Genomic DNA, 24,901 nt, shown 5'->3' with positions numbered 1-24,901 from the left:
ACCACAGAAACTTTGCTCATTGAATCAGTCAGCAAGCATTTATTGAATACCTACTGTGTGCCAGACATTTGTCTAGGCTCTGAGGATACAGCTATGAACAAGACAGAGATCCCTAGCCTCTGGGAGCAGACATTCTAAGGCTGCATCATCCAAAATGGTAGCTACGAACCCTGTGTGGCTACTGAGCCCTTGAAATGTGGCTACTCCAAGTTTAGATTTGCTGAAGTGTAAAATACACGCTCAATTTTGAATATGTAGCACACACACAAATAATGTTAAATATCTCAGTAATTTTTTTAATATTGATTACACGTTGAAGTGATAATATTTGGGATATATTGGGTTAAACCAAATATGTTATTAAAGTTAATTTCACTTGTTTCTTTTTAGTTTTCTTTTAATGTAGCTACTAGAATATCTAGAATTACATGTGTAGCTTATATTGTATTTCTACTGGACAGTGCTGTTCTAAGGGGAGGGAGAAGACTATGGATAATTAACACAATAAATAAGTATATTATATGGTATGTGGGGGAGTGATAGCTTCTATGGAAAAAAATAAAGGTCAGAGTAAGGGAGTGTATTAATTTCCTGTGGCTGCTGTAACAAACGACCACAACCTTGGTGGTTTAAAAAAAACGCAAATTTATTATCTTGCAGTTCTAAAGGTCAGAAGTCCAAAATAGGTCTTAAGGGCCTAAAAATCAAAGTTCCTTCTGGAACTTTCTCTGAGTTCCTTCTGGAGTTTCCAGGGGAAAATCCATTCCTTGTGTTTTCAGAGGGTGTCTGCATTCTTCGGTTCCTGGTGGTCACTCCGACCTCTGCTCACATCCTCACATCCCTCTCCCTGACTCTGACCCTCTTGCCTCTCTCTCATAAGGACCCTTGTGATTGGACCCACAGAATCCAGGATAATCTCCCCATCTCATGATCCTTAACTTCATCACACATGTAGTCCCTTTTACCATATAAGGTGAGATATTCACAGACTCTCGGGATTAGGAGGTGGACATCTTTTGGAGGGTCAGACATGAGGAGGTGCATTTTTAGGCAAGGGTGCCTGGACGAGCCTCACTGAGAAGGTGACATCTGCCTTAAAACCTGAAGGAAGGGAGGGAAGGAGCAGTGTGGATGTTAGGGAACGGCACTGCAGGAAGTAGGAACAGCCAATGCAAAGGCCCAGAGGTGGGCCTGCTCCCTTTTCCTGGGAGGCCCTCCCCCTTGCTGTCCCTAAACGACAGGGGGCAGAAGTCCGTGCTGTCCCAGGTGCCTCTCGCACCTTGCTTGAGCAGCAGGAGGGCTTGAGGGCCCTAATCATCACTGATCTCACCGCACAGTCTCTATCGCCCACGGTTCCTCAAAGGGCAGGTCGGTCTGTAGGGAGAGGCCCGGGTCAGAAAGGGAACAGGTCCAGCCCTCGCCTCCACCCACGGTCGGCACGCGCGGTCACCTGTGCTCCGGCGCCCGCCTGGCGGTGCAGCGTCCTCCGGCTGTGCCACTGGCGCAGGGAGGCGCGGGCCTCGGAGCTGAGCCCCTGGGGCGCGCGGCCCGCGTCGGGCTGGTAGTGGGCAATGTGATGCAGGGCCCCAAACCACGTGGTGAGGTAGTAGCCGGCTAAGGGCAAGACGGGGGTCAGCGCAGCTCTCTCGGCTCCCCTGGTCGCCCCAGGTCCCCCTTCCCTGCTGCTGCAGGGCGAGGCTGTTTGGGGCGCCCCCTGTTGGGTCCCGGCGCTCTGGGGATGGGGGCTCACCTTCTCCCCGTAGTTCATCCGGATCCAAGAGCTCCATAAGAAACTCCACGTCCAGCTGCGTCTCCCCAATGTGCGGACTCCAGATCAGCTCCTCCGTCAGCGCCGGCAGGAAGGCGTCGGCCCCCAGGGGCTCTGGGGGAGCGGGAGGACAGGCTCTGAAGTGGATGGGGGCGTGCGGACACCTTCCATCTGATCCCCAGAACCGCGCGCGCTGGCTGCCCTTCACCTTGGTGCGCATGCAGATGCCTCATTCCAGATCCCCAGGCCCGCGTAGACGCCTCGCACTAGAGCATGCCACCCTCTCCCCTCGACGTGCGTGCACAGGCGCCTCCTACTTGGCTCCGGCCACCCTCAAGCCACTCCACATCCAGGTAGACGCAGACGCCGCCTTTACCTTGGTTCTCACCCTGAGCCAAGCCGGCGTAGATGTCACTGCACATCGCCAGCAGCAGCGCCACCTTGCGGCGTGGGGAGTAGGCGGCATGGAAATACTCCAGGCGCGTGTGGATGCGGCTCCGCAGGGAGGAGGCCGGGGCGGGGCTCGGTCCCCCAGGCCCCGCCCCCTGCGCGCCCGGAGGCCCCGCCCCCTCCCGCAGGGCTATTTGTCGCCGCTGCAGTCGCCGCAGCTCCGGGGCTCGGAGCGTGCGCAGTCGCGTCCACAGGGCAGGCTTCAGCGGCGCCAGCACGGCCCGGCACAAGGCCGCCTCCACCGCGGGGCCTGCGAGGGGTTGGGGTGGGTGAGGGAAGGGTCGCCACGCTGACCCACGCCCACCCACTCGCTCCGCAGACCCACCCTGGCTGACCGCCACCCCTCCCTAGCTTCTGGCCACCCACAAGTGTAGACGTGGGTGTGAACACGTGTGGAAGAGGGAGCCTGGGTGTGAATACGCGAGCGGGAGAGGGAGCATGGCTGTCACACACGTGTGAGATAGATCAGTGGGGAACAGAACAGGTGTTACTACTCTGTGTAGGAAAGGGCGTGTGTGTGCACATGGGGGGAGAGAATGAAGTTGGGTGTGAACACGTATGTAGGGCCAGGAGATGCCACATGTGAACCTGTGGGGCTTCAGGGCGTGGCCGTAAGTTCCCTCCCAGTCCTCTTCATTACCGAGATCCTCGTCCTTATGGGCGACCCCAGGCCCCCTGCTTCCAAAGACAGCCCTGACATCCGGGTCCTTGGCTAAGTGCTCCTGGAGGTCCATAAGGAGGTGCCGCACATCCTGGAGCAGCTCTGTGGCCGGGTCCCCAGGCCTGTGGGGGCCCCTAGCATCCGAGGTGAGGCGCGCACGAAGGACCCGGAATTGCCTGGCCACATAGCTGCTCCGGGCCCTGGCCAGAGCCCGGATGTGCCGGGTGAGCACATCCTCAGGTCCTTCTTCTTCCTCTTTGTAGTCATCCTCTTCATCCTCCTCCTCCTCCTCCTCCCCTTCCTCCTCCTTCTCCTCCACCAGGACGGTCAGAGCTGGCCCAGGATGCTGTACTTCCGGGCTGAGTGGGCCTTCCACCCAGGAGACTCGGTGAGGGGTGGGGTTCCTGGGGGCTGGATGTGGGGAGAGGGTTGGACCCACAGAACAGCAGCAGCAGCTCCCTCATCCCTCAGGGGCCCAGGGCCCTGCCCAGCTGACCTGGACTGTGTTTCTCCGCAGCCTCTGGAGGTGTCTCCGAGGGAATCTGGTCCATCCTCCATCCTCCGTGGGTCTCCAGGTAGAGCTTGTTCACCAGAGAGAGCACCCTCCCTGAGGTGTTGAGCTGGATGCTGCCAGTCTGCAGAGGATCTGAGGGCCAGCAGAAAGTGAGGTGTCCCAGATGCCCGAGGGGCCAGCCCTGGTTCCTTCGGGCCACCAGGACACTTAATTCCCAGCCTTATTACTGGAGGAGCTGAGGCTTGGTCCCAGGCCCCTCCTCGCTCAGGCCCAGGAGTCAAGCCTCCCCAGCTCTCTCAGACCCCCATCCCTATCCTGCCTCAAGACCAATAGTCTGGTCCCGCAAGTGCCATCCTCCTGGGCCAAGGAGGCTGGAAAGTTGGCCTCTCCCTCTCTTGGAGAACCATGCCTCACCTGTGTGTTTGTTTCCAGGCCCTAGAGTGGGAGGAGGCAAGAGCAGTGTTCTGGGCAAAACATCCCTGAGAAAAGATACAGGGGGAGCCACGATGTGGGTGGGGTGTCTTAGGGAAGGAGCCCCCTTAGCCCTTTTGATGGGTGACCTGTACCTGCTGGCTGATAGGAAGGCCAGGAGATGGAGCAGGTCTGGCATGCAGAGGTTAGAGGATTCCAGAGACACACCTGGGGGAGGGGGCCAGGAGGGACAAATTAGGAAACCTGAGGGGTGGCCGCCTTCTCTTTCCTGGGACTCTCTTCCCCAGTCCAGCCATCCCCCTAAGAACCTTCAGAATAGGAAAATTTCTACCTCTTAGAATCCCCATTTGTTCTTGTGTCTTTATACTTGCATCCCACTTATGCCACCAAATAGGATTCATTCATTAGACAAATATTTATTGAGCCCCGATTCATCTCTAGGCACTGGGGATGCAGTTGTCAAAAGGCAGACACATTCACTGCCTCCCTATAGCTTACCTTTTACTGGAAGGAGACAGAAAATAAATGAGTAAACAAATAAAGGTATGTGTACATTATACTGAGTGCTATGGAAGAAATGGAGCAATTGAAAGTCAGTAGGGGCTATCTGAGCTGTGGTGGTCACAGATGCCTGAAGGATGGAAACCAAACCAACCATTCAAGGAGGGGCATTCATGCAGGGAGAACAAATGCAGAGGCTTTGAAGCTGGGACACATTTAGCATGCTCAAGGAAGAGGGAAGAGGACAGTGCGGCTGGGGCAGAGTGAATGAGGGGCCGTCGATGGGGAGGTGGGCAGGGACCAATCACACAGCACCTTATGATGTTGGAGTTTAAAATTTTATATAAGCATGTTGCATGTCCTTTGCAGGTTTTGGGGCAGGAGTATATAACATCTGATTGATGTGTGAAAATACCACTTTGGCTGCCGTGCTCAGAATGGATTGCAGGAAGGAAAGAGTAGGAGCAGGGAGACCAGAGAAGAAGCTATGCAATTGTCTGGCCAGGAGGTGACGGTGGCTCAGACTAGAGTGATGGAGGCAGAGAGAATTGGGAAGATTCAAGAGATATGTTGGAAGTAAAACTGATCATTCTTGGTGATAAATTTGCTGTGGCCTGGAAACCCCGGGGTAGGCTCCTAACCTCCAGGAAGCTTCCGGATCTGGTAGGTGTTGACTTCCCCTCGTGAAGGTCCTGTCCTCAACACCAGGACCTGGCTGGAGTCATGTCCTGTGACCAGGAAACTCTGGGGGATGGAGGCAAAGGTCAGCTTGAAGAGGATTTGTGTAGATGCTTTTGCCTGCCTAGCATCCGTTTCCCTTATTTTGGGTTCCAAACCCCAAATTTCTTTTAGAGAAACCCTGTTCTCAGCCCCTGTGGGTGGGACTAACTCCCCCCAAGCCCTAGGGGTGGGTCCATGACCTGACCTAGCCAATAGGATGACAGTGCTCTCTGACCACTGTGATTGGCTCAGAGATGGGTGTGTGAACCAAGCTCAGCCGATGGAAACCTTCCACAGGATTTTTGCTGGATCTCTTTGGAAGGAGGCCTCTTTTTACACTGGGGTTGCTAAGCTGGTGAGATGTGGCCCTAAGCTGGGACCAACCATCTCTGCCACCACGAGGAGAGAGCCCCCCCTGAGGAGGAAGCCTTGGTAGACCTGTTAGTTAACTTATCCAAATGTATCCCCTATTCCTTGCAAAACTCCAGCTCAGTTCAGGGCATTAATATGCCCAGCCACAGAAGATGGATAATGATTGATGTAGGCAGAGCTTCTCCCCTCTGGCTGTATAACTCCAGGTGCGCTTTTAAAAATATTGCTACCTGGGCCCCATCCATATATTCTGAATCAATTGTGAAGGCTTTTTTTTTTTTTTTCCTGGTAAAAGAAACAGATGCAATTGGTGCCTCCTTTCTTCCCTTCCTCCTGCCTGGAATGCACATGTGTGGTTGGAGCTGGGGCAGCCACTGGGTGACCATGAGGGACGTTCAAGAGAATTGCAGAGAAGCTGGCCTTGATGTCACCCAAGCTGCTGAACTAGAGCCAGCAGCGGCCTTTCTGTTTATGTTAGAAAGATACACGCCTATTTATCTAAGCTACTATAGAATCAGAGCTTGTTACTTGCAGCCCAAAACCTTCAGAATCCCCACAGTTTAAAACAACGGCAAGCAAGGGAATGAAGAGAAATTTATAAGTAGTCTGATGCTCAGGATCCACACATTCCTGAAATTACTTTTACTTCTGGGTTTTTCAGTTATTTGAATCAATAAGTAGACTTTTTGGTCTGCCTGGTTTGTATTGTGTTTGTCACTAGCAACCAGCAGAGTCCTGACTGATCCAGAGTGTCATGGGGAGGGTCCCCAGCTGTGAGTACTCACCCCTGGTGGCCACAGCTCCAGAACGGCTTCTGCATCCTGGGCATCCAGCTCTGGGATCTGCCACACCCCCCATGTCCTCTGCAGGCGAAGGAGTGGCTCTGGGGTCCTGAGGACCCCTAAGGTGATCTCGCCTGCTCCATTTGTCTGTGATGGGACCAGTCTGGGACATGCAGGGTCCAGGAGACCAGGGGTCAGAGGTGGGTGGGTGGACACTGAGGTGGGGTCAAAGGTGCAGGAAGGGACAGCCCAAGGGCAAAGGTCAGAGATAGGGCTCAGGGTCCTGTGGGGGGCAGGCATTAGGTGGAAGGAGCTCTGAATCCAGGGACAGGAGATGGACATCTCAGCTCCAGCAGCCCTCACCTCTTCCCGTCGGTGGGGCCTGCTAAGGCCTTGTCCTCTGGCCAGGCCATCCTCAGGATGCGGGAGGCCAGCGAGCCATGGTCAGGCCTCTGGAGGGGAGGAAGATAAGGCTCAAGGCTGCTCCAGCCCAGGAGTAATATTCAAAATATTTACAACCAATATGGCAGAGCCCTGACGAATCAGAATGGACCCAAGACCCCTTGCTGTGGCAGGTGTTAATTCTTTAGTGGCTGGATGGTGCGGACATTGGGGATCCCAGGAAGGAGGCCAGTGTGTCTTGGGGCGGGGGAGAGGGGACTCAAAATGACAGCCATTTACCAAGTGGTAGGGAAATATTTCAGATTTTAACATCCGGAGCAGCCATACAAATGTGGATCAGCTGAATAACTACCCTTGCTGAAACCCAGTGCCTGGAAAAGGGCTCGGCCATAGTGGGCACTCCGTAACCAGGACACATTGTCACACAGCATCCCCTCCTCCCTTCCCAGGCCAGAGGGGCCCTCAGATACTTCCCCCAACATTGTATTATGAAAATTTTCAAACATTCAGGAAAACTGGAAGAATTTTGCAGAGATCATCCATTTCCCCGCTGCCTAGATTCCACCATTGACATTTTCCTCTCTGCTTTCTCTGTCCCTCCGTCCATCCACCCATCAGACCCCACAGGTACACAGTCCGACAGTGGGTTGTCACTTGAGGAGGGCATTTTTGCATATTTTCCCAGCAGCCGTCCCAGGAGTAGGAAACCTGGGTCCGGGAAGGGAGGGTCCATGCATCCCTCCACCATCCAACAAGGATTTATTGAGTACAGGCCCAGAATTAGGTGCCAGTGCCCGGGAAAAGGGTGATGGACAGACCAGGCCCCTACTCAAGGGGGCTTCCATTCTTGCGTGGGGTGGGTGTAGGAGATGCATAATGAACAGCTGAACAAATCAGTCAGCTCACTGACCCAAAGCCCAGGGTGTTAGGAAGGGGGAACAGAAAGCAGGTGCCCTCTCGGGGAGAGAGCAGGCAGGAGGGCGGGGGAGGGAGGCAGATGCTCGCCTGGGTACCACGAGCGGGGAGGAGGAGGTGGGTGGTGCTGGGCAGGGCGGGATGGGGCAGCTGCCCAATACCAAATGGAGGCCGTGGGGGGTGACGATGCCAGCTGCTCGGCCCCTGGGGGCCCCTACCTGCTCTCGAGGCCTGGAGTAGCAGGAAGTGAAAGTGTTCCTCGTAGAGAGGAAGCTGAGTGGGCCGGGGGAAGAGGCGGGGCTGGGGGTATCTGAAATCGACCTTCCTTTCTCCTTCCGGGGGCTCAGGCCTTGGGTGACCGGGCTGTGGAGGAAGGGACCCTGGCCGCCTGGGAGACCAGGGGAAGAGCCACGAGGCTCCCGCCAGCCTGGAGTCCCCTCTCCGCACCTTCGCTCTGCTCCTCACACGGGCCTGTAGATGTTCTGGTTTCCTTCGTGGCCTGAGATCTAACCCCCTCCCTCCCGCTGCTTCCCTGGGCGCCCATGGAAATGAACAGCGAGGCCAGACAGCTGATTGTGAGTTGTTGTTTTGTTTTTAATTTCTCTCCAATAAGGAACACCTCTGTCCATCCCCAAATGGGAAGTGGGTCCTGAGGGAAGGGGGCCTGGCACTCACTTTGGGAGTTGAGGCAGGGACTGGGGGTCCCCCCACTGGGTGTGAGTTATGTTTGCAGGGCCCACACCCCACCCAGGGATGGTTAGATTTTGTCTGCTTGGCCACAGCCCCCTGGGAGCAGTAGAGAGCATGGGGGCCCCGGGCCCCCTGTCGTGGGATCCTGGGACAGTTAGAAGTTTGCAGGTCCCCACCCCCCCGGCCCCTGGGAGCAGTTAGAGATTAGGGGAGGCTGGGCCTCACGGCTAGGGGTGGTTAGAGGCTTTGAGTGTTAGAGCCGGGCTGCCCAAGCCTCGGCCCCCAGGAAATGTTAGAGATTTGCCGGGGTCAGGGGGTCTGGGACCCCCGTTTTTGGAGGGAGTGGTTAAGAGACTGAGGAAATGTTCTGAGCTTCCCAGACAAGAGCTAAAGGTTAGAGGAGGCCAGGGCTGGTGGGGGGTCAGCTGTCCCAAAGGAGCTGGGCGTCCTGCCCGGAGGAAGCAGCTGTCACTGGGGTTCCTCAGCCTCCACGGCCCTGGCTTCCTCCTTGGCGGGCGGTGGGGATGTCCTGGGGGATGCTGAAGTGGTGGGGTTGGGGCTCCCTGACCCCGACTCAGTGTCTATTCTGGCATGCTCCTTCCGGATAAGGTCCTCCAGCTCCTTCTGCAGGGGGCAAAGTTCACAAAGGTCAGAGGACCCGTGGGGCAGGACTAGGTCCAGGGACTGGGCTCAGGGTGGGCTGGGGGTGCCCAGGCTCCTCACCTTCCATCCGAGGAGGTCAGCAAGGGCCAGGCAGCCCTGGTCGCAGTCACCCAGCCAGGCCACGTCCCTGCGGGCGGGTGAGAGAGTCAGAGCTCCCAGGCTGGTCCCAGGCCCGCCAGCTCTGCCCTGTCTGTGTGACTCCATGCCCTCCCTCCCACCTGGGCCCATCCCTTGCAGGCTCCAACCCCCCACCGCAGGCCAGAGCCTCACCTGTAGGCCTTCTTGGAGTCGAAGTCCATGCCTCCTCCAAGGCCCATCATCATTCCCAGGAAAGGGTCAGTCTACAGGGGACGGGGGGTAGGGGAGCTGAGAGCACAGAACCTGGAGCCAGGTGGCCTGGGTTTGTAGCCCAGCTCTGTGACTCTGCTCCAGTGACCTGGCCTCTCTGACCCTCAGTTTCCTTATCTGTCGAGTGGGAGTAATCATCGAACCCACTCGTAGGGTTGTCCTGTCAGTGGGTTAACACATAGAAAATGCTTAGAACAGCATCTGGCACGTGGTATGTTTTGCCTGTTGGAGGAAACTTCCCTTGCCAGGAGGGGGCCCCTGCCTGGGAGTGAGGCCACCTCGGGAAGAGAGCCGAGAGAGGGGTGGCGCTCCCGACGCACTGCTGAAGGCCCTGGGTCTGGCTGGCCCTGACTCTTCAGTCCCGGGAAGCACATCATTCCTGTTCTAGCTTACGTCACTCTAAGTTGTGCTTCTGTCGCTTCCTCAAAAGGTCCTGACTGACCCAGAGGCCTGTGACCCAGAGTGAGAAGAGCCTGGAGCCTGACCCCTCTGGGCTCCAGAATCCCAAAGTACTGGGGTCCCCTAGAGAGGGGGATCCCCTCGTTCCGAGGAAGCCAGTGGGAGGGAACGTGGGACCCAGCTGAGGAGGAGGAGGGAAGGCGGGAGGGGTGTGGACCCAAGCCACTCACCTGGCCAGTTTTCTCCTTGTTGATGAGCAGGCGTGGGGTAGACAGGGGCGCCCTGAGGGGACGGCGAGCTGAGTGGTGAGGACCTGTTGCGGCTCCCTGGTCCCCAGCAGCCCCCCACAGCCCCGACCCCCAACCTACTTGCAGACAAGGGATGCAAACGGCTGCACCTGCAGGGAGGTGCCCATGATGATGAGGAGGTCCACCTTCAGGAAGTCCTGGGGGGGGCGGCCAGTGAGGGCTCCGGGACCCAGCGCCAGGCTGGGCCGCCTTCCCCGCCCCCACTGCAAGCCCACCTGCCGCTGGCTGGGGAAGCGCCCTTCCCCGGGGCCGCGCCCCGTGGGCCGAGCCGGGGGCGGTGGTGGGGACACTTACCGACTGCATGCAGGAGAAGAAACGCGCTGGGAGGCTCTCGCCGAAGAACACGATGTCTGAGGCGGAGAGAGAGGGACAGACGGACACAGAGACAGCAGAGATAGTGAAACGGGGGGAGGCAGAGACGAGGACGCAGAGAGGGAACAGGCAGGAGAGAAGGCAGACCCGAGGGCTGGGTGGCAGTGTGGAGCAGCGGGGACAGGCCAGGGGTACAGAACCCACTCTCCCTGGGACAGATCTGGGGCCCCGGCCAGGGAGGGAGGGGGGCCAGAGGCGGGGTGGATGGGGCGTGTGGCCATCTTGGGGCAGGGCTGTTGGGGAGCTCCCGGCCCAAATCCACCCGGGTGGGTCCCCGGCCCCAGGCTCACCAGGCTTCACCAGGCTCTGACATTTCTCACACTTGGGAGTCACCTCCGAGAAGATCTTCTCTGGGCGTGGGGAAGAGGAGGGACAGACGGAGGTAAGGGGCTCCGGGACGGGGGGTGCCCTGCCCCTCCCCTCCGCCCCTTCCTTCACTGTCAACAAACACGCCTCAGTCACTGGGGACCTCCCGAGGTGTAGGCCTGCCCAGAGAGGACCCCTCCTTCTCAGAGAACTGCCCCCACCTCCCCAGCCCCAGGCTCCAGCTCTTGATGGAAGAATAATCAGATGGCAGACGCTTGCGCCTAACAGGGCATCACCAAGCCCACCCGGGGATCTGGACTCGGGAGAGAATCTCCTCCAGTGTGGCTCTGAGGGCAGCCCTAGTTCATCCTGGCTCAGAGGGGCCTGGCGGGTCCCAGGCTGGTGGCAGAGAGCCAGGGAAGAATATGCAGATGACCCTGGGACGGGGACAAATCCTTAGGCACAGCTGCTTCCCACCCTCGGGTTCTGTGACAGACCCCCCCCCCCAAACACCATCCTTATGACAATCCTGCTTCTTATTGCTTATTGATGAGGGAAGCTTGAAAGCATTTGGTGACTTGCAACCCACAGAATCCTAGCTTGTTCGTTTAATTATCCATTCATTCCTTCATCAGATACTCACAGGGCACTGTTTTGTGTCTGTAATTTACTTTAAAATATTGTGCATCCACAGCATGTTATTCTGTGGGTGATGATATGATGTTGCTGGAAGTGAAAGGCAGCGGGGTACCGTGAATTGTGCAGCCCCCCAGCTGCGTGCAGCGGGCTATTCAGGATGCTCGGCCCGGGGCGGTCAGCTGGCGCTCTGTCAGAAGGCCACACTCCGGGGCCTCCTACAGGGCTGCAGCTGTCCCGCTCTCACGGGGACACCAGAGGCTTTGTGAGATCAGCATAAAGAAGGTCAGAAATGGGTTTCCACGGGGGAAATAGACGGCTTCTTAATCCGCACAATGGATGTCAGAAATAGGCCCTCGCTGGCATTCAAGAAATGTGGATCGGCTGAATTTTTTTTTTTTTGGACACTCTGCCCCTCCATGAACAGGGACTATGATTCTAGTGAGCCCTGTAGTCTGCACCCCTTAGGGACGGCCCCCAGCCTTCTTCCCTAACCAGGGCTGTGTCTGGATCCACACTCCATAGATTCTGCTCGCCGGAATCTGACTAATGGGCCACTTGAATCCTGGGCCTCCAGCACAGTGCTGGCCATTTTAAATTTAAACTAATAAAAATTAAAGGAAATTTAAAATTCAGTTCCTTGGTCCCACTAGCCACATTTCAAGCGCTCAGTAGCCACATGTAGCAGGCGGCTGCCATATTGGGCAATGCAGACATGGACTATTTCCCTCGTCTCCGAAAGTTCTACTGGACAGTTCTGCTCTTCTTAGGATGCAGTTGCATTTGCCTTGATGAGCCCCTCGTGGAAGATGGGGGCAGAGCCTCTCGAAGAACAAAGAGCTGGGGTTTCACGGCCTCACAGACAGGCTGTATGGCCATCTGGGGGCCTCTCTGCTAATGGACATCTCTGTGTGTGGCTGACTTTGGTCCAGAGCTTCCATCCGTTATAACCTGGCTGTGAGCTGGTGTTGGGAGCAATGAACCCTCAGTGCCACCTCGAATCTCTGGGGGCTGCCATTATCTATGAAAAAGAGCTGTGTGGGACAGAAGTGGGGCCCTCTGGGTGGAGACCCTGTTCCCGGCGCTGAGGAGTGGATGGGGGGCGGGAGGCCCGCCCTCGTGGATAACCTGCGGGCCCTCACCTTTCATCCAGCCTAGTGTGTACTCGCGCCGGCAGACGGGGCTGACGCAGTGCGATGTGTAGAAGGTGCCGTGGGCCTCCACCAGGTCCTCGGGCTCCAGCCCTGCCACTCGCTCCAGGGTGTCTATATTCTGGAGGGAGAGCCGGAGGGAAGAGAGTCAGGAGTGAACCGCACCCCTCAGGGGGCAGAAGGGAGCAGGGAGTTGTGGCCAAGAGGAACGAGGGAGACAGGCCGAGAAGGCAGGGGCAGGGTGTGCCTGAAAGCCTTGAGAGGGTCAAGGTCATAGATGCTTAAAGGCAGGGGCCCAAATTCAAATGTCTGTGACCCCAGGCCCACTGCCACCACCAGCCCATATGGCATTTTTCTGCAACTTCAGGCCACTTTGCTTCCACTTTTCAGAAAATTTGTGTTGCTAGAACCCCACACTTGAGTGCCACCTGCCAGAAATTTGTTGAAATAAATGTACAAATCTACAATGTCTCCACTGTAAATGGAGCCCTCTCAGACGTGGCATCCTTGTGCAGTACCCAACCTGCACAGCTGTACGTGGCAGCCCTGGCCAAGCATTAACATAAATAAACAAATCAGGAGGGATTATTTGGCTTGAATCACACTGTCTTCCTATTTAGCAGTCAGGTTTCTTACTATGGTCTGTTTCATAGATGGCATATTAACTTGCATTCTTTTATGACAGAGATACATTCCTTATTAAACACGCAAGAATATTCTCTTCCACATAGACATTTGTGCTCTCTCATTTTTCTCAAAACACACAGCCCCTCTGGCACAGCTTTTGTTTGTCTGTGAGGAATGCTGCTGGGACAGGTGCTCATGGGGACGCTGGCAGACGTTCCACAGAGATGGCCCATCACACGTGGCCCACAGCTGAACCCACAAGCTCCCCCAGAGGCTCCGTGAACAACGGACAGGGTTCCCTTTCAAGAGCAGACGGCCCCGACTGCTCGCTCTGCTCCCTGCCAGCAATCAGCTTGTCCCCCAAACGCGCAGACAAGAGTCACTGTTCCCAGACTCTGTGGCTTTCCCCTCCCTCTATCAGAAATCCGAGTGGTGCCTTTGTTACTTGTCTCAGCCTCCTCCCCTGCACGTGAGGACGCAGTGTGCGTGCAACTAAATAACATGGAAAAGGACTGCCTAGACGCCTCTGTTATTCTTGGATGCCACTTTTGATACAGAAACTACAAACAAACAAAAAAGAATGAGGCCGACCCGATGGACTGATACGAAACGATCTCTGCAAGATGTTAAAGGTCCAGAAGAACAAAGGCAGTGGGTACACGATGTGGAAAAACTATATATGAATTTGTGTATTTGCTTGCCCAAGGGCAGAAGATCTTCAGAGGAGACACAAGAGGCAGGCGACGACAGTGGCCTCTAGGGCGGGAAGCTGGGGGCTGGGGACCAAGGAAGTTCTCTACTGAAGGACAAGCTTCATCGAACACTTGATGACACACAGCAACTGGCATTTGACCTCAGCAGGAAATGGGGCGAGGTGGGGAGGTGGGCCCTGGGCAGTGGTGGGCCATTCCTAGTTGACAGTGGCCACTCAGCTCCAGCCAACGCTGTCCCTGGGAAAGCCACCCAGGGTGCAGCCGGCTCTTCCCAACTTTCAGAAGGAGCCTGAAGTCTGGATTGTTAAGTGCAATCTCCTGATTTTTAATCCCTGGCTCACTTTTTGTTTCAAAACACTGTGTCCCCAGGGCCGGCCCCGCGGCTTAGCGCTTAAGTGCACGCGCTCCGCTGCTGGCGGCCCGGGTTCGGATCCCGGGCGCGCACCAACGCACCGCTTCTCCGGCCATGCTGAGGCCGCGTCCCACATACAGCAACTAGAAGGATGTGCAACTATGACATACAACTATCTACTGGGGCTTTGGGGGAAAAAAGGAGGAGGATTGGCAATAGATGTTAGCTCAGAGCCTGTCTTCCTCAGCAAAAAGAGGAGGATTGGCATGGATGTTAGCTCAGGGCTCATCTTCCTCACACACACACAAAAAAAGCAACATTGTGTCCCTGACTGACACACCACTGATGGCAGCTTTTCAAAAGCATGAAGCTGCTCTGTGGATGTGGATACAGAAGGGTCTCCCAGACATGGGGTCAAGCGAAAAAAAGCCAGGACCCCTATGTCTAGTGGAAATGTCATACATGTATTTAAAACAACTCGGCACTGCTTTGCTGGGGCCACCCCAGTGACTTGACTGAACAGGACAGCTGTTCTCCCGTCTGAAGGGATACTGTCTCTCGAGATAAAAATAGCATCATCCAGGGCTTCAAAAGTGCTGCGTCGTCACAATTCAGAAAGACCTGGAGACAATGTGTTCCCGAAAACTGGGTCAGTACTCAAAAGGCGCTGAGGTTGAAGAAGAAGGTGACGAGTTGGAAAGAAAATGGCTTCCTGAAAGGTGAGAGTGGAAAATGGTTTTCCACAATATGCCATTGTGAATACGTCTGGGTAGTTAAATCCGTGCATCGCACGGTGCGAGGAGGGGGGGCGTGCGTGCACATTGCACAGTGGCCCCAGGATGTGCTCGTGCTGGCTTCAGGTGAAGAAAGCATGCGGATGGTGTGTTTCATGGGCAGAGACAGAGCTGGGGAGGGAGCGCTCCGCACAGCCCCGATGGGTTACTTCGTCCCGGGCCCGCGTTTCTCATGCTGGGGCCTCTGCGATCCCATCCCGTCTGGTGAGTTTAAACATTGTCTATTCGCTGCTTCTCCAGCTCAAGTCCAGACTCCTGAGTCCGACTGTCTGCTCACTTCTCCACCTGAGGCCTCCAACAGGCCTGGCACCAGACTCCTCCTCGGCCCCATGCCTGCACATCCTGCATCTCAGTAAAAAGCAGTAGCTCGGGCTGAGAGCCGTCCAGCCGTCCCCGACTCCTCTCTTTCTCTCACGAATCATTTCACGTCCCATCCATCCATTGCTCCACCTTCAAAATGGGTTCATAACCCGCCCACTTCTCCCCCTCGACGGCCCCCAGCCTGGCCCAGCCTCCATCCTCTCCTGCTTGGCCCATCACAGCAGCCTCCGCCCGGTCTCTGTGCCCCCTCCCCAGGGCCCCCACAGTCTGTCCCCCCACACGCAGCCAGAGGGATGCTGTGAACCTCTGGGTCAGGTCACATCCCTGCCTGTTCAGAGCCTTCCTGGAGCTCCATCTCACTCAGGGGAAAGGCCAGAGCCCTCCCTGTGGCCCACGAGGCCCCACATGGTCCACCCGTTACCTCCCTGACCTCAGCTCCTCCATTCTCTCCGACGCCTGTCCTCCTCGCTCACGCAGATCCAGCTTCTCGGGCTTCCTTGAATACGCCAAGTACAGTCTCACCTCAGGACCTTTGCACTGGCTGTTCCCTTTGCCTGGAATGCACTCTCTTCCCAGAGTATCCCATGGCTCCCTCCTTCCTCTTCTACAGGTCTTTGTATAAATGTCCCCTTCTCAGGGAGGCCTTCCCTTGTTTACAACAGCACCCGCCACGCACACACGCACACAGCGCTCTGACTCCGCTTTCCTGCTCAGCCGTGCTCCATGGACCTCTGGCCACCTCACACACTCCACATGCTGCTTCTCCATCTCATCCACGCTCTCTCTCCCCACATTAGGGGGTCAGCCCCAGGAGGGCAGGGATGTGTCCGCTGCTAGCAGGGCCTGGCCCTGGGTTGGCACTCAGCGAACACTGTCACAAAGCTGACAAACAGGGCCGGCAGCAGGGCGTGGGGAGGAGTTCATGAAATCACACACACAAGGCACTTGGCTTCAAGTGAGCTGTTCCTGTCATGCCTGAGCCACGTCCTGTGGATAAAACTGACTCTTCAGCAAGAAAGCTCAGGTTTATCCTGAGCTGGGGCTCCTCCTGGAAGAGGAGACGGTCCCCTCCCCTGCCCCACTGCCACCACCAGTCCCAGGCGGAAGCACCTGCCCTGTTTGAGAAACTGGATCTAAAGATAAAAAGGATCATCCTCCCCCTGCTGGCAGCTTCTGAGGCTGCAGAATTGCCAGCTGCAGGATGAAAACACTGGAACCCTTATCTATATTCATATGTTCTCTCGATTTAGAATTTGGGGCTCTGAGGAATGAATTATAACATGCACCATATCAGCGTTATAGTACATCGCGTCATTCCCATACATATTCATAAAACAGAGGTAGAGCTGCAAACATTTTTTACTTTTAGGGCTGCAAGAGCCCAAGAGTCTTGCCGACTGGTCCAGAAGCCAGCAGTGTAAGCCATCCTCGCCTGAGTCCCCAGGGCGAGGCCCCGGCTAAGCGCCTGACGTGAATGAGCCATGTCCCCACGGCACATCCCAGGCCTCTATGCAAATTACAGGAAGGGGCCTCTTCCTTAACACATGACATCCATTAGCTGGAAAACTGTCAGAGTGAACTGGCTTTGTTTGATTGATGTCATCTGCTGGAAAATTCTAACAGAAAATCTCCAGTGCATACGTGGCCCCTCAGACATGGGGTCCTTTCTCGGTACACAGGACATGGTCCTCAGAGGAGGTGGCTGCCACGTCACCACAGATCTGAGAGAGCGAAGCTGCTCTGGCCTCTGATTTACAGGAGGGGAAACTGAGGCTGCGAGAGGGGAAGTGACTCCCTGCAGGTCACATGACAAAGAAGCAGTGGCCCGAGCTCTCAGGCCCTGAGGTGTCAGGGCACAGCGGGCCGCTCGCCTCCTCCAGGACGCCCGCGGCCCTGCCTACCTGCGTGTAGCAGCGCAGGAGCAGCCCCTTCTCCTTCAGCAGGCGGAGGAAGTAGTGACAGGCGGTCGGCTGGAGGGGAGCAATCGCAACGATGCTGATGAGAACAGAGGACGTCCACCACACGCCGCCCCTGCCAGGGACCGTTCCATGCCTGTTGCACCTCATGGAACCATCACACTGGCCTTGTGAGGCAGAAACCAGCATTATCCCCATTTCACAGATGGGAAAACTGAGGCTCAAGGTCACGAGAGCAGGAAATGGGGGAGTAGGAGTTGGGCCCAGAGCCCATGGACTTCATGACCTTATGATATGGGTCCAAGAGGGCCTTCCCATACCTGCTGCCCACAAGCTTTCCTGTCCCTCCGCAAAAAAGAGCTCACCTTGAACTGCCCAGGATAGAGCTCCTTGGCCAGGGCGAAGAAGGGCTCTGGATGTTTCTGTGGGAGAGAGAGCCAGAGGGCAGGTGGGCGACCAGATGCCCCAGGTGGGATGAGAGCTGGAGCCAGGAGACCCCGTTCCCCCATGGTTACAGACATTCCTCCCTGGGGGAGAGCACACACCTTGAAGTAGCCGATCTCAAAGATGGCCTCTGGGTAAGGAAGACGGTACTTCTCCAGGTTGGCATAGAGGCCCGTGGACGGGGAGCGGAAGTCTGGGATGCCCGCGGCTGGGGGACGAGCGGTAGCGAGCAATCTGATCAGGGACCTCAGCCCGTCTATACTACAGCAACGCTCCCAGTCGAGGGCCCCCGCACTGCTCCTCCCCAGCCCTGGAAGGGGCGCCCCCAGCTGGGGGCGGCTACTGGGGGTGGGGGCACTTACACGTGGAGATTCCAGCACCCACCAAACAGATGACCCTGCGACCTGGAGGAGAGGAGTTTATGGAGCACGCGACACGGTTTGCTCAGCCCCAAAATAACACCACCCATCACAGCCCCTGATGCCCGCTGCCCGTTTACTCCGCGCCAGGCCCTGGGGCAAGCATTTCAGATGCATGAACGCTCCCCCCAGCCATCTCCAGGCGGGTGGTGTTAACATCCCCACTGTACAGATGAGGAAACCGAGGCCCAGAGAGGGGAGGGGTCACAGAGTCAACGGGTCGAGGAGCCGGCATGGGAACAAAGAATCCCCTGCTTGAAATTATACCAGCTTAGTTTCGAGAAAAGGCCACTTGGAGAGAGTTTCTCCCCCTAACTCGATCCAGACAAAAAGGCACAAGATCTTAGTGAGAAGGCTGGGGCGGGGGCTCCCAGAAGAGCGGCGGGTCATTGCAGAAATCTCGGGGCACATTTCATCGTCTGGACACAGTCTTGGAGGATCATCTACTTCTAGCATATCATACACAGTCTTCATCGTATGACTTTTGATTACTCTGCAAACACACAGCAGCCACTGGTCATTTGCAGGGAAAGACCAAAGATTTGCCACTCTCGGCCACGCCCACTGAACAGCAGAGTGGAGAAGGGCTGCAAATCCTGGCTCTCCTGCTCACCAGCGGGGGTCTTAGTTCAGATCCCCACTCAGGGCATCAGGTTCCTGCTCAGTGAAATGGGTGTAATCACAGTACTTTTGAGAGAATTAATTCACGGAAAGCTCAGGTCTGAGCAAACACTGTGTACGTGTTTGCTGCGATTCTTTGAGTCAACTGTACTAAATGTCTTACACCCATAATGCGTGTACTAGAAGTACTTTGTTCCCCCTTGCCACCAGCTTTCAGAAAAGGAGACAGGAAGACGCTGGAGGGTCGAATCATTTGACAGGCATGGCGGGCTGTGCCATCGCCCTGCTAACTCCTCAGCTGCTGGCGGGTGGCAGCCCTCCCCCGGTACCCTGGCGTCTGTGTGTCAGCTGGGCACACGGGCACACACAAGTCCCTTGGCTTCGTCTCGGGGATGCCATCAGACCAGGCCCGGCTGGCGCCAGTGGGGGCCATGTGGGAGGGAGCATGTGTTCTGGAGTCAGGGAGTCGAGTCCTGACTCTGCTTCGTGCCAGCTGTGTGACCCTGCACCAAGTCACAGCCTCTCTGTGCCTCAGTTTCCTCCTCTGTCCAGATCACTCCTGTAATGACCTCACAAGCGTAATCTGAAGTCCAAATGAGAGGATGCCTGCTGAGTGCTTAGCCGCGTGCCTGGCAAACAGCCAGGACTCAATTAATTGTTATTATTGATTACCATCCCCTCATAGACACCCCTCATGAGCCAATGATCCTAAAACCCAGACGCAGGGAGGAACCTATGCGGTGTGGCCACTGCCTGCGTTCTCTGGGGACCACCCAAGCTAGAAGATGGCTGCAGGCGGCTGCCTGGCCCGCCCAGGAGAGGGAGGCTCAGGGTGGCGGCTGGGCTGCTCGAGGGGGGAGACGGTAGCAGCTGGAGGTCAGGGAAAGTGGAGAAGACGCCCGCAACAAAAGGCCCTTCAGGACCCTCAAAGGGGCGATTGTTCTCGTCGAGGAGTGCCGAGGGCCTGGTTTCTCAGACTCTGCTGACCTCAACCCGCACCAAGAAATAGAAATGACATGGTGGCCCAGTAGAGAGGTACCTCTTTGCCAGACCTGAAACAAGCCTCCTGTAGCAATAATCACAGGGAGCGCTCACATAGCTCATGCTGTTCCAGGCCCTGTTCCAGGCATTCACATCTATACTAACTTATTTAACCCCTAAGAACCCCATGGAGTAGATACTATTACTATCATATTCATTCCATCAAATGGGCCTGGCCAATGAGGGCACAGTCACTGGTTCAGCAATGGAGATGTGGCCCAGGTCTGGCCAATCAGAGACATGGTGACTGGTTCAGGATAGGAATGTGACCCAACCTGAGGCAAGTGGAGCCAATCTCTGCTCTTTTGTTTGAACAAATATATGGAAGATATTTGGGAGAAAGCAGCTCTCTTCAGTGGGAGCTGCTAGGCTAGTGAAACTTGTACTCATAGCTACCCAACACAGAGAAAGCAGCTCCAGAGAGGGTTAGGAATTTTTGACAACATGGAAGCCCCTGGATCCAGCCATACCTAAAGCTGGATTTTAGTTACAGGGTCAACACACTCCTTTTCTGGCTCTTTTAAAGCCAGGCTGAGTTGGGTTTCTCGTTACTTGCAAACAAAAGATGAGTGGTTCAAGTGGTTGGGGCAGAGAAGTCACCTGGGGCCCCATGCAGGCAGGGGACTTACAGCGCTCGCTCTGCATGTAGCGGGACACCCCTTCCACGGTTAGGTCGTCAAGCAGACGCTCCTTCTGGGTGCCCAGACCCAGCGTCTGGGAGAAGAAATTCCGCAGGAAGTCCACTGGCCAAAAAGAAGAGAGACAGCGGCCAGGTGGGCGTTCAGCTGGGTACACAGATGTCCTGAGTGTCCCTGCCCCAGTCCTGGGGACCCCCCCCTTTCCACAACTAAAGGCTTGATGCCTGGCCCAGCAAGGGGCCTCCAGGGGCTGGCAGCGAACCCATTTTACCTACTGTGAATGTCACCCCTGGTGGAGGTGAGGGGTGTCACCCAGATCGCTGCCCTAAACCGCCCCCCGGGGTGGGCTCCCGAGGGAGATACTCACTCTCTGCCTCTCCGCCAGCCGCTCCTCCCTCAGTGTCTGAGTCTGAGTCCTGGAAGGGGTGGGGTGGGGTGGCCAGGCCCCAGAAGGGTTAGGGAGGGAGGGGGAGTGGCGTGACACCGGGGTTTGGGGGAAAGGCTCTGCCTGGGAGGTGGGCCCGAGGACGCGAGGGGCGGTGGAGGGGCATGCTGGGGGCCAGAGTGTGGGCACTGGGACAGGCTGCCTGCAGTGGAGACCTGGCCCTGCCCCTCGGAGGAGCATAATCTCGAGCGAGCGACTTCGCTTTTCTGAGTCCTGGCGCCCCTTATCTTCGACATGGAGCTCCGAGGGCGCCCACCTCGGAGGGCTACTGTGAGATGAGGTAAGTTAACCTACGTGAGGTGCTTAGAACAGCACCCTGCGGGGCGAGTGCTCAGGAAGCGATGGCTATGGTCACGATCACGTGCCTGGTATCCACAGCCACGCCCTGCGCCCCTCTTGGCCCCTGTGGTGTGGGTCTCGCCCCGTCCCAGCACCCCACAGCCCTCCTCAAAGGCATTCCTGGGAATAACCCAGTGGGAAGGCCCCGGTCCTCACCCTCCTGCTTGAAGCCCCGACACCACCATTCCAATCCCCCCACTGCCCTTCTCCACTCCTCCCCTCGGCCAGGCTCCCTGATTGCAGGTCTCAGGGCCCTGTCCCCGGCCCTCCCTGCTGTCTCTCTCCACCTTCCCAGGGCTGCCTCATCCCTGCCAATGGCCTCAGCCCAGTCACTGACGATGTCACCTCTCTGTCCCCAGATCCAGGGTTCCCGCAGCCTCCTGGATGCCTCCCCCTAAGGGACCCCAGGCACCTCACTCCCACCGAGTCCCAAACGAGCCTCAGCATCTCTGCCACACCTGCTCCTCCTCCTGGGTCCCATCTTAGCGTGGCTTCCCAGTCGGCCAGACACTTCCCACCTACCCTCCCGCCATAATGTGTCCCCTCCCCAGGGCTCCAGCTGGTCTAGCCCGTCCTCTCCCACCAGGGTCCCTAGGCTCCCAGCTTCGGTCTCCGATCTACTCTGCTACCCTCCTCGTGATGGCCTGTCCGGGTCAGCCCGCTCGCCTCCACTGCAAAGACCCTTCCCTTTGGCTTCTCCGGTCTAATCCTCTGATCATGAACAGCCAGAGTCTACCACGATATCGGCTCCACGAAGGCAGGGATGTTGCGTGTTCACCCCTGGACGTCCAGCACAAGAACAGGGTCTGGCACCTGGCAGGAGCTCCAGAACTATCCATCACTGAACAAATACCTGCTGTGTGCTGGGCCAGGGCTGGGCCCTGCAACAGACCTCATAAAAACGCAATTCTGATCAACTCACTCTCCTGCTTAAACCCCTCCTACAACCCTCTCCCCCATTAATCCCTCTCAGGTTCCAAGCCTTTTAGTATAGGAACCTCCTTTCTAAACATATTTAAATTGTTTTATTGCTTTTTAAGATTATATAAACTTTGCAAAAACTCTGACCATTAGACAATGTATAACTTGGGCACTTGCCTGGTAATTCTCTCACCCACCCCGGCGAGATAACAACCGCTATTAGCAGTACAATCATTACTCCAGATTTTTTCTCTGCATAGAAACCTCACTATTTTTCCAGAAATGGGTCATACCATAGTACGATGCTGCACCGTGCATTTTCCTTGGAACAATACACTATAGACCCACCTCCTTCTTTTAAGCAGCTACAGAGTTGCATTGTAAGGATGCACCATAGTTCATTTCACCCGTCTACTGACAGCCATTCCAGCTGTTTCTAGTTTCGCCCTGTCACAGACAATGCTGCAATTTACATCCTGAATCTCTCTCTTTGGGACTGAGGATTCCTTTTTAACATGCAACCTTTTTCTCTGACAGTGGTCGGGCTTGGGGAGCCAGAGGGAGAAGCCCCGGCCTGATGGAGGCTCTTATACCCTCTGCCGGGCAGCTGTAGGGTGCTCTAGTCACAGCTCTGCTCTGCCCCACATCTGAACAGCAGCCTCGCGTCTGTGGGTGGGCTGGCACTCTTTCAGGCTGCAGACAGTGAGGCTCTGTGGAAGGACTCGAGGGCCCTGCCCAGCACGTGGGGGCAACTCGGCTCAGGGGGAGCTGGAGGTGCTGGCGGGGCCTTCGAGTCTCTGTGAGGCGGCCTATCTACCTCTCCCCAAAGCATCTGGAAGGCACTGTGTGTGTCAAGTGCTGTGGGTTGCAAACAGAGGACAACGGGCTTGACAACTCTGCCTCAAAATCCTCGTCTGTAAAATGGCCACGATACATCTTGCCACGCACAGGGATGCTGGGAAGATGAAATGCGATGATGCATATAGAACACTAAGCAGAGCACCTGGCTGGAGTAAGTACCCATGAATATAAGTAGCTGACCGGCCCAGCCACCGACTACTGAACACATCACCCTCTTTCATGCCCCTCCAGCCTTTGCACAGGCTGGACCCTCTGCGTGGAACATCACTTCTCATCTTGCCTAAGGAAACACTAAGGCACTCTTCACTTACTATGATGTGTCTGTACCTCAGTCTGACTCCTAGACCAGCCCGTGGATTCCTCCAGGGAAGGGACTGGCTGGAATCTCTGTGACCCCACAAAGTTGCCTCTGGGCTCCCACAGTGCCCTGAGCTACTTTCATAATCGCCCTGTAGGGTCATTTTCTAGTCATTTGTCCCTGAGATCCATGAGTTCAGGGACCAGATGGGATACGTGTCTCTTCCAGCCCTGACACAAATGAGGTTCAGAAAGGTTGGCGGAGGTGGGGAGATGGGGGAGGGATTTGGGGAGAGGGCTTGGGGTTGAGGCTGCACGACCTTCTCTGACAGTCCCCAGAATCCACCATTCCCCAGGAGGCTGACCGGGGAGGTGGGGTGAGGGATTGGGGCAGCGAGCTGAGGGCCCTGGGGTAACTGTCTCCCCTCTGTCACCTCCCCCAGGAGAGTGGGGTGTGGGAACAAGCACATCTCTCTCCTTCCCTCCACCCTTTCCCCATCTCACCTGAGCTTCCTGCACCTTCCCTGCCTGGGTCTCCAGAGGGTCAGAGGCTGGGGGAGGAGGGGGAGTAGATGTGGTTACAGTGGGGGGAATGGTTAGGGGGAATGAAGGGCTTCAAAGTAGGGGAGCAGGGGGCAAGAAGACCCACCAACCTAGTTATACTGGGGTGGGGGCAGTGGGAGTAAAAACGGAGTAGAGGGAGGGAGGGGATGGGGAAAAGCAGATCTTATTTGAGTGGAGAGGGCTTGGGGGAGAGGTGGTTAGTGAGGGACAGAGGCTGGGACGGGAAAGTTTAGGAGAGGGAGGAGAAAGTAAAGCATATAGGGCATGGAGGAAGACAGGACGAGGTAGGGAGGACATAATAGTATGCGAGTGTGTGCGCGGAGAGGGTCAGGTTTACAGGCAGAGGGAAGTTTAGAAAGTAAGAGAAGATAAGGAGAGATACTCTGACTGGAGGCAGGTTTGGAGAGGAGGCGTGGTGGGAATGGTAGGTTTAGGAGAGGCACAGGAACTAGAGGGAAGAGACAGGAGGGGATATCAGGGGTCCCCTAGCTTCCTACAGCTCCCTCCAACAACCAGATACCCTTAGCAACCGGGACCGCAGCAACCTAAGTCCTTAGAAACGAAGGTCCTTAGCGACCAAGGTGCGAGAAACACGCGATCATGGGTAACTTGGGGGACGTGGCAAACGGACCCTTAAAACCTCGCGACCCAGAAACCCACCGACCTAGCAATACGGATCACTTAGCAACGGCCCACCGAGTCCCACTCGCCCCCCTACGCAGCCCCTATCTGCTGCCCCCATCAAGCCCACCCTGGGGCCCCGGGGCCTGCAGCCCTCAGCCAGGCCCCGGCGCGGCCCGACCCTCCCACCGGGGCCCCCGACTCACGGTCCGGCTCGGCCATGGACGCGGGGCGGGGGCCCTAGGAGCTGTCACCGACTGCTCTGTCCCGTGACGGCACCGGAAACAGGAGGGGCAGACATAGGGCAGAGAACTACAACTCCCAGCAGCCATCGCGGCCGCAAATAAGCTTTCGCAGCCTCTCAGGTAATGAAGACTCCCGAGGGCCAGACTACGAGTTCCAGAGTGCCCCGCGCCAGCAGCCATGTTGGTAAAGGGCGCCCGGAAAATGTGGGAATGGATAGAGAGCCGCAGTCCATCTGAATACTCTGATTGGTCACAGTGTGGTACGGGGGCGGGGCATGTGCTATTTAGCCCACGCTGATTGGGTGAGTCAGGGGGCGGGTTGGGGAATTCCC

The 24,901-nt window shown here is 56.5% G+C and overlaps 2 protein-coding genes across 4 annotated transcripts; both read right to left on the bottom strand.

Moving 5' to 3' along the window:
- Nucleotides 1-410: 410 nt before the first annotated feature.
- Nucleotides 411-7,770, bottom strand: RINL (Ras and Rab interactor like). The gene is made up of 12 exons (XM_014796193.2): nt 7,736-7,770; nt 6,564-6,652; nt 6,204-6,363; nt 4,968-5,070; nt 3,960-4,032; nt 3,808-3,872; nt 3,376-3,525; nt 2,859-3,290; nt 2,145-2,468; nt 1,751-1,882; nt 1,451-1,614; nt 411-1,374 (listed from the first exon to the last, which is right to left on the bottom strand). The coding sequence occupies exons 2-12, from the start codon at nt 6,611-6,613 to the stop codon at nt 1,327-1,329; spliced, it is 1,701 nt and encodes a 566-aa protein (XP_014651679.1). The 5' UTR covers nt 6,614-6,652; nt 7,736-7,770; the 3' UTR covers nt 411-1,326.
- A 66-nt stretch (nt 7,771-7,836) lies between these two features.
- SIRT2 (sirtuin 2) lies at nt 7,837-24,656 on the bottom strand. 3 transcript variants are annotated; one of them, XM_087421792.1, is made up of 16 exons: nt 24,531-24,605; nt 23,644-23,690; nt 20,644-20,692; nt 20,268-20,381; nt 17,920-17,961; nt 17,659-17,765; nt 17,479-17,535; nt 17,099-17,167; nt 12,382-12,511; nt 10,588-10,647; nt 10,220-10,275; nt 9,986-10,014; nt 9,848-9,899; nt 9,141-9,211; nt 8,931-8,997; nt 7,837-8,831 (listed from the first exon to the last, which is right to left on the bottom strand). In XM_087421792.1, exons 1-16 carry the CDS (start codon nt 24,544-24,546, stop codon nt 8,676-8,678), a joined length of 1,122 nt encoding a protein of 373 aa, XP_087277918.1. In that variant the 5' UTR covers nt 24,547-24,605; the 3' UTR covers nt 7,837-8,675. The 3 variants fall into 3 exon arrangements, with proteins under 3 accessions (XP_087277918.1, XP_004441557.1, XP_004441556.2); XM_004441500.3 differs by having other exon boundaries at nt 7,838-8,831; nt 9,986-10,062; XM_004441499.3 differs by lacking the exon at nt 23,644-23,690 and having other exon boundaries at nt 7,838-8,831; nt 9,986-10,062; nt 24,531-24,656.
- Nucleotides 24,657-24,901: the final 245 nt, after the last annotated feature.

The sequence above is a fragment of the Ceratotherium simum genome, chromosome 33 (genome assembly GCF_057802395.1).
Source record: "Ceratotherium simum simum isolate JZ-2026a chromosome 33, ASM5780239v1, whole genome shotgun sequence".
NCBI lineage: Eukaryota > Metazoa > Chordata > Mammalia > Perissodactyla > Rhinocerotidae > Ceratotherium > Ceratotherium simum.
The sequence above is the reverse complement of the archived record's forward strand: the minus strand, read 5'-3'. Positions and strand labels throughout refer to the sequence as shown.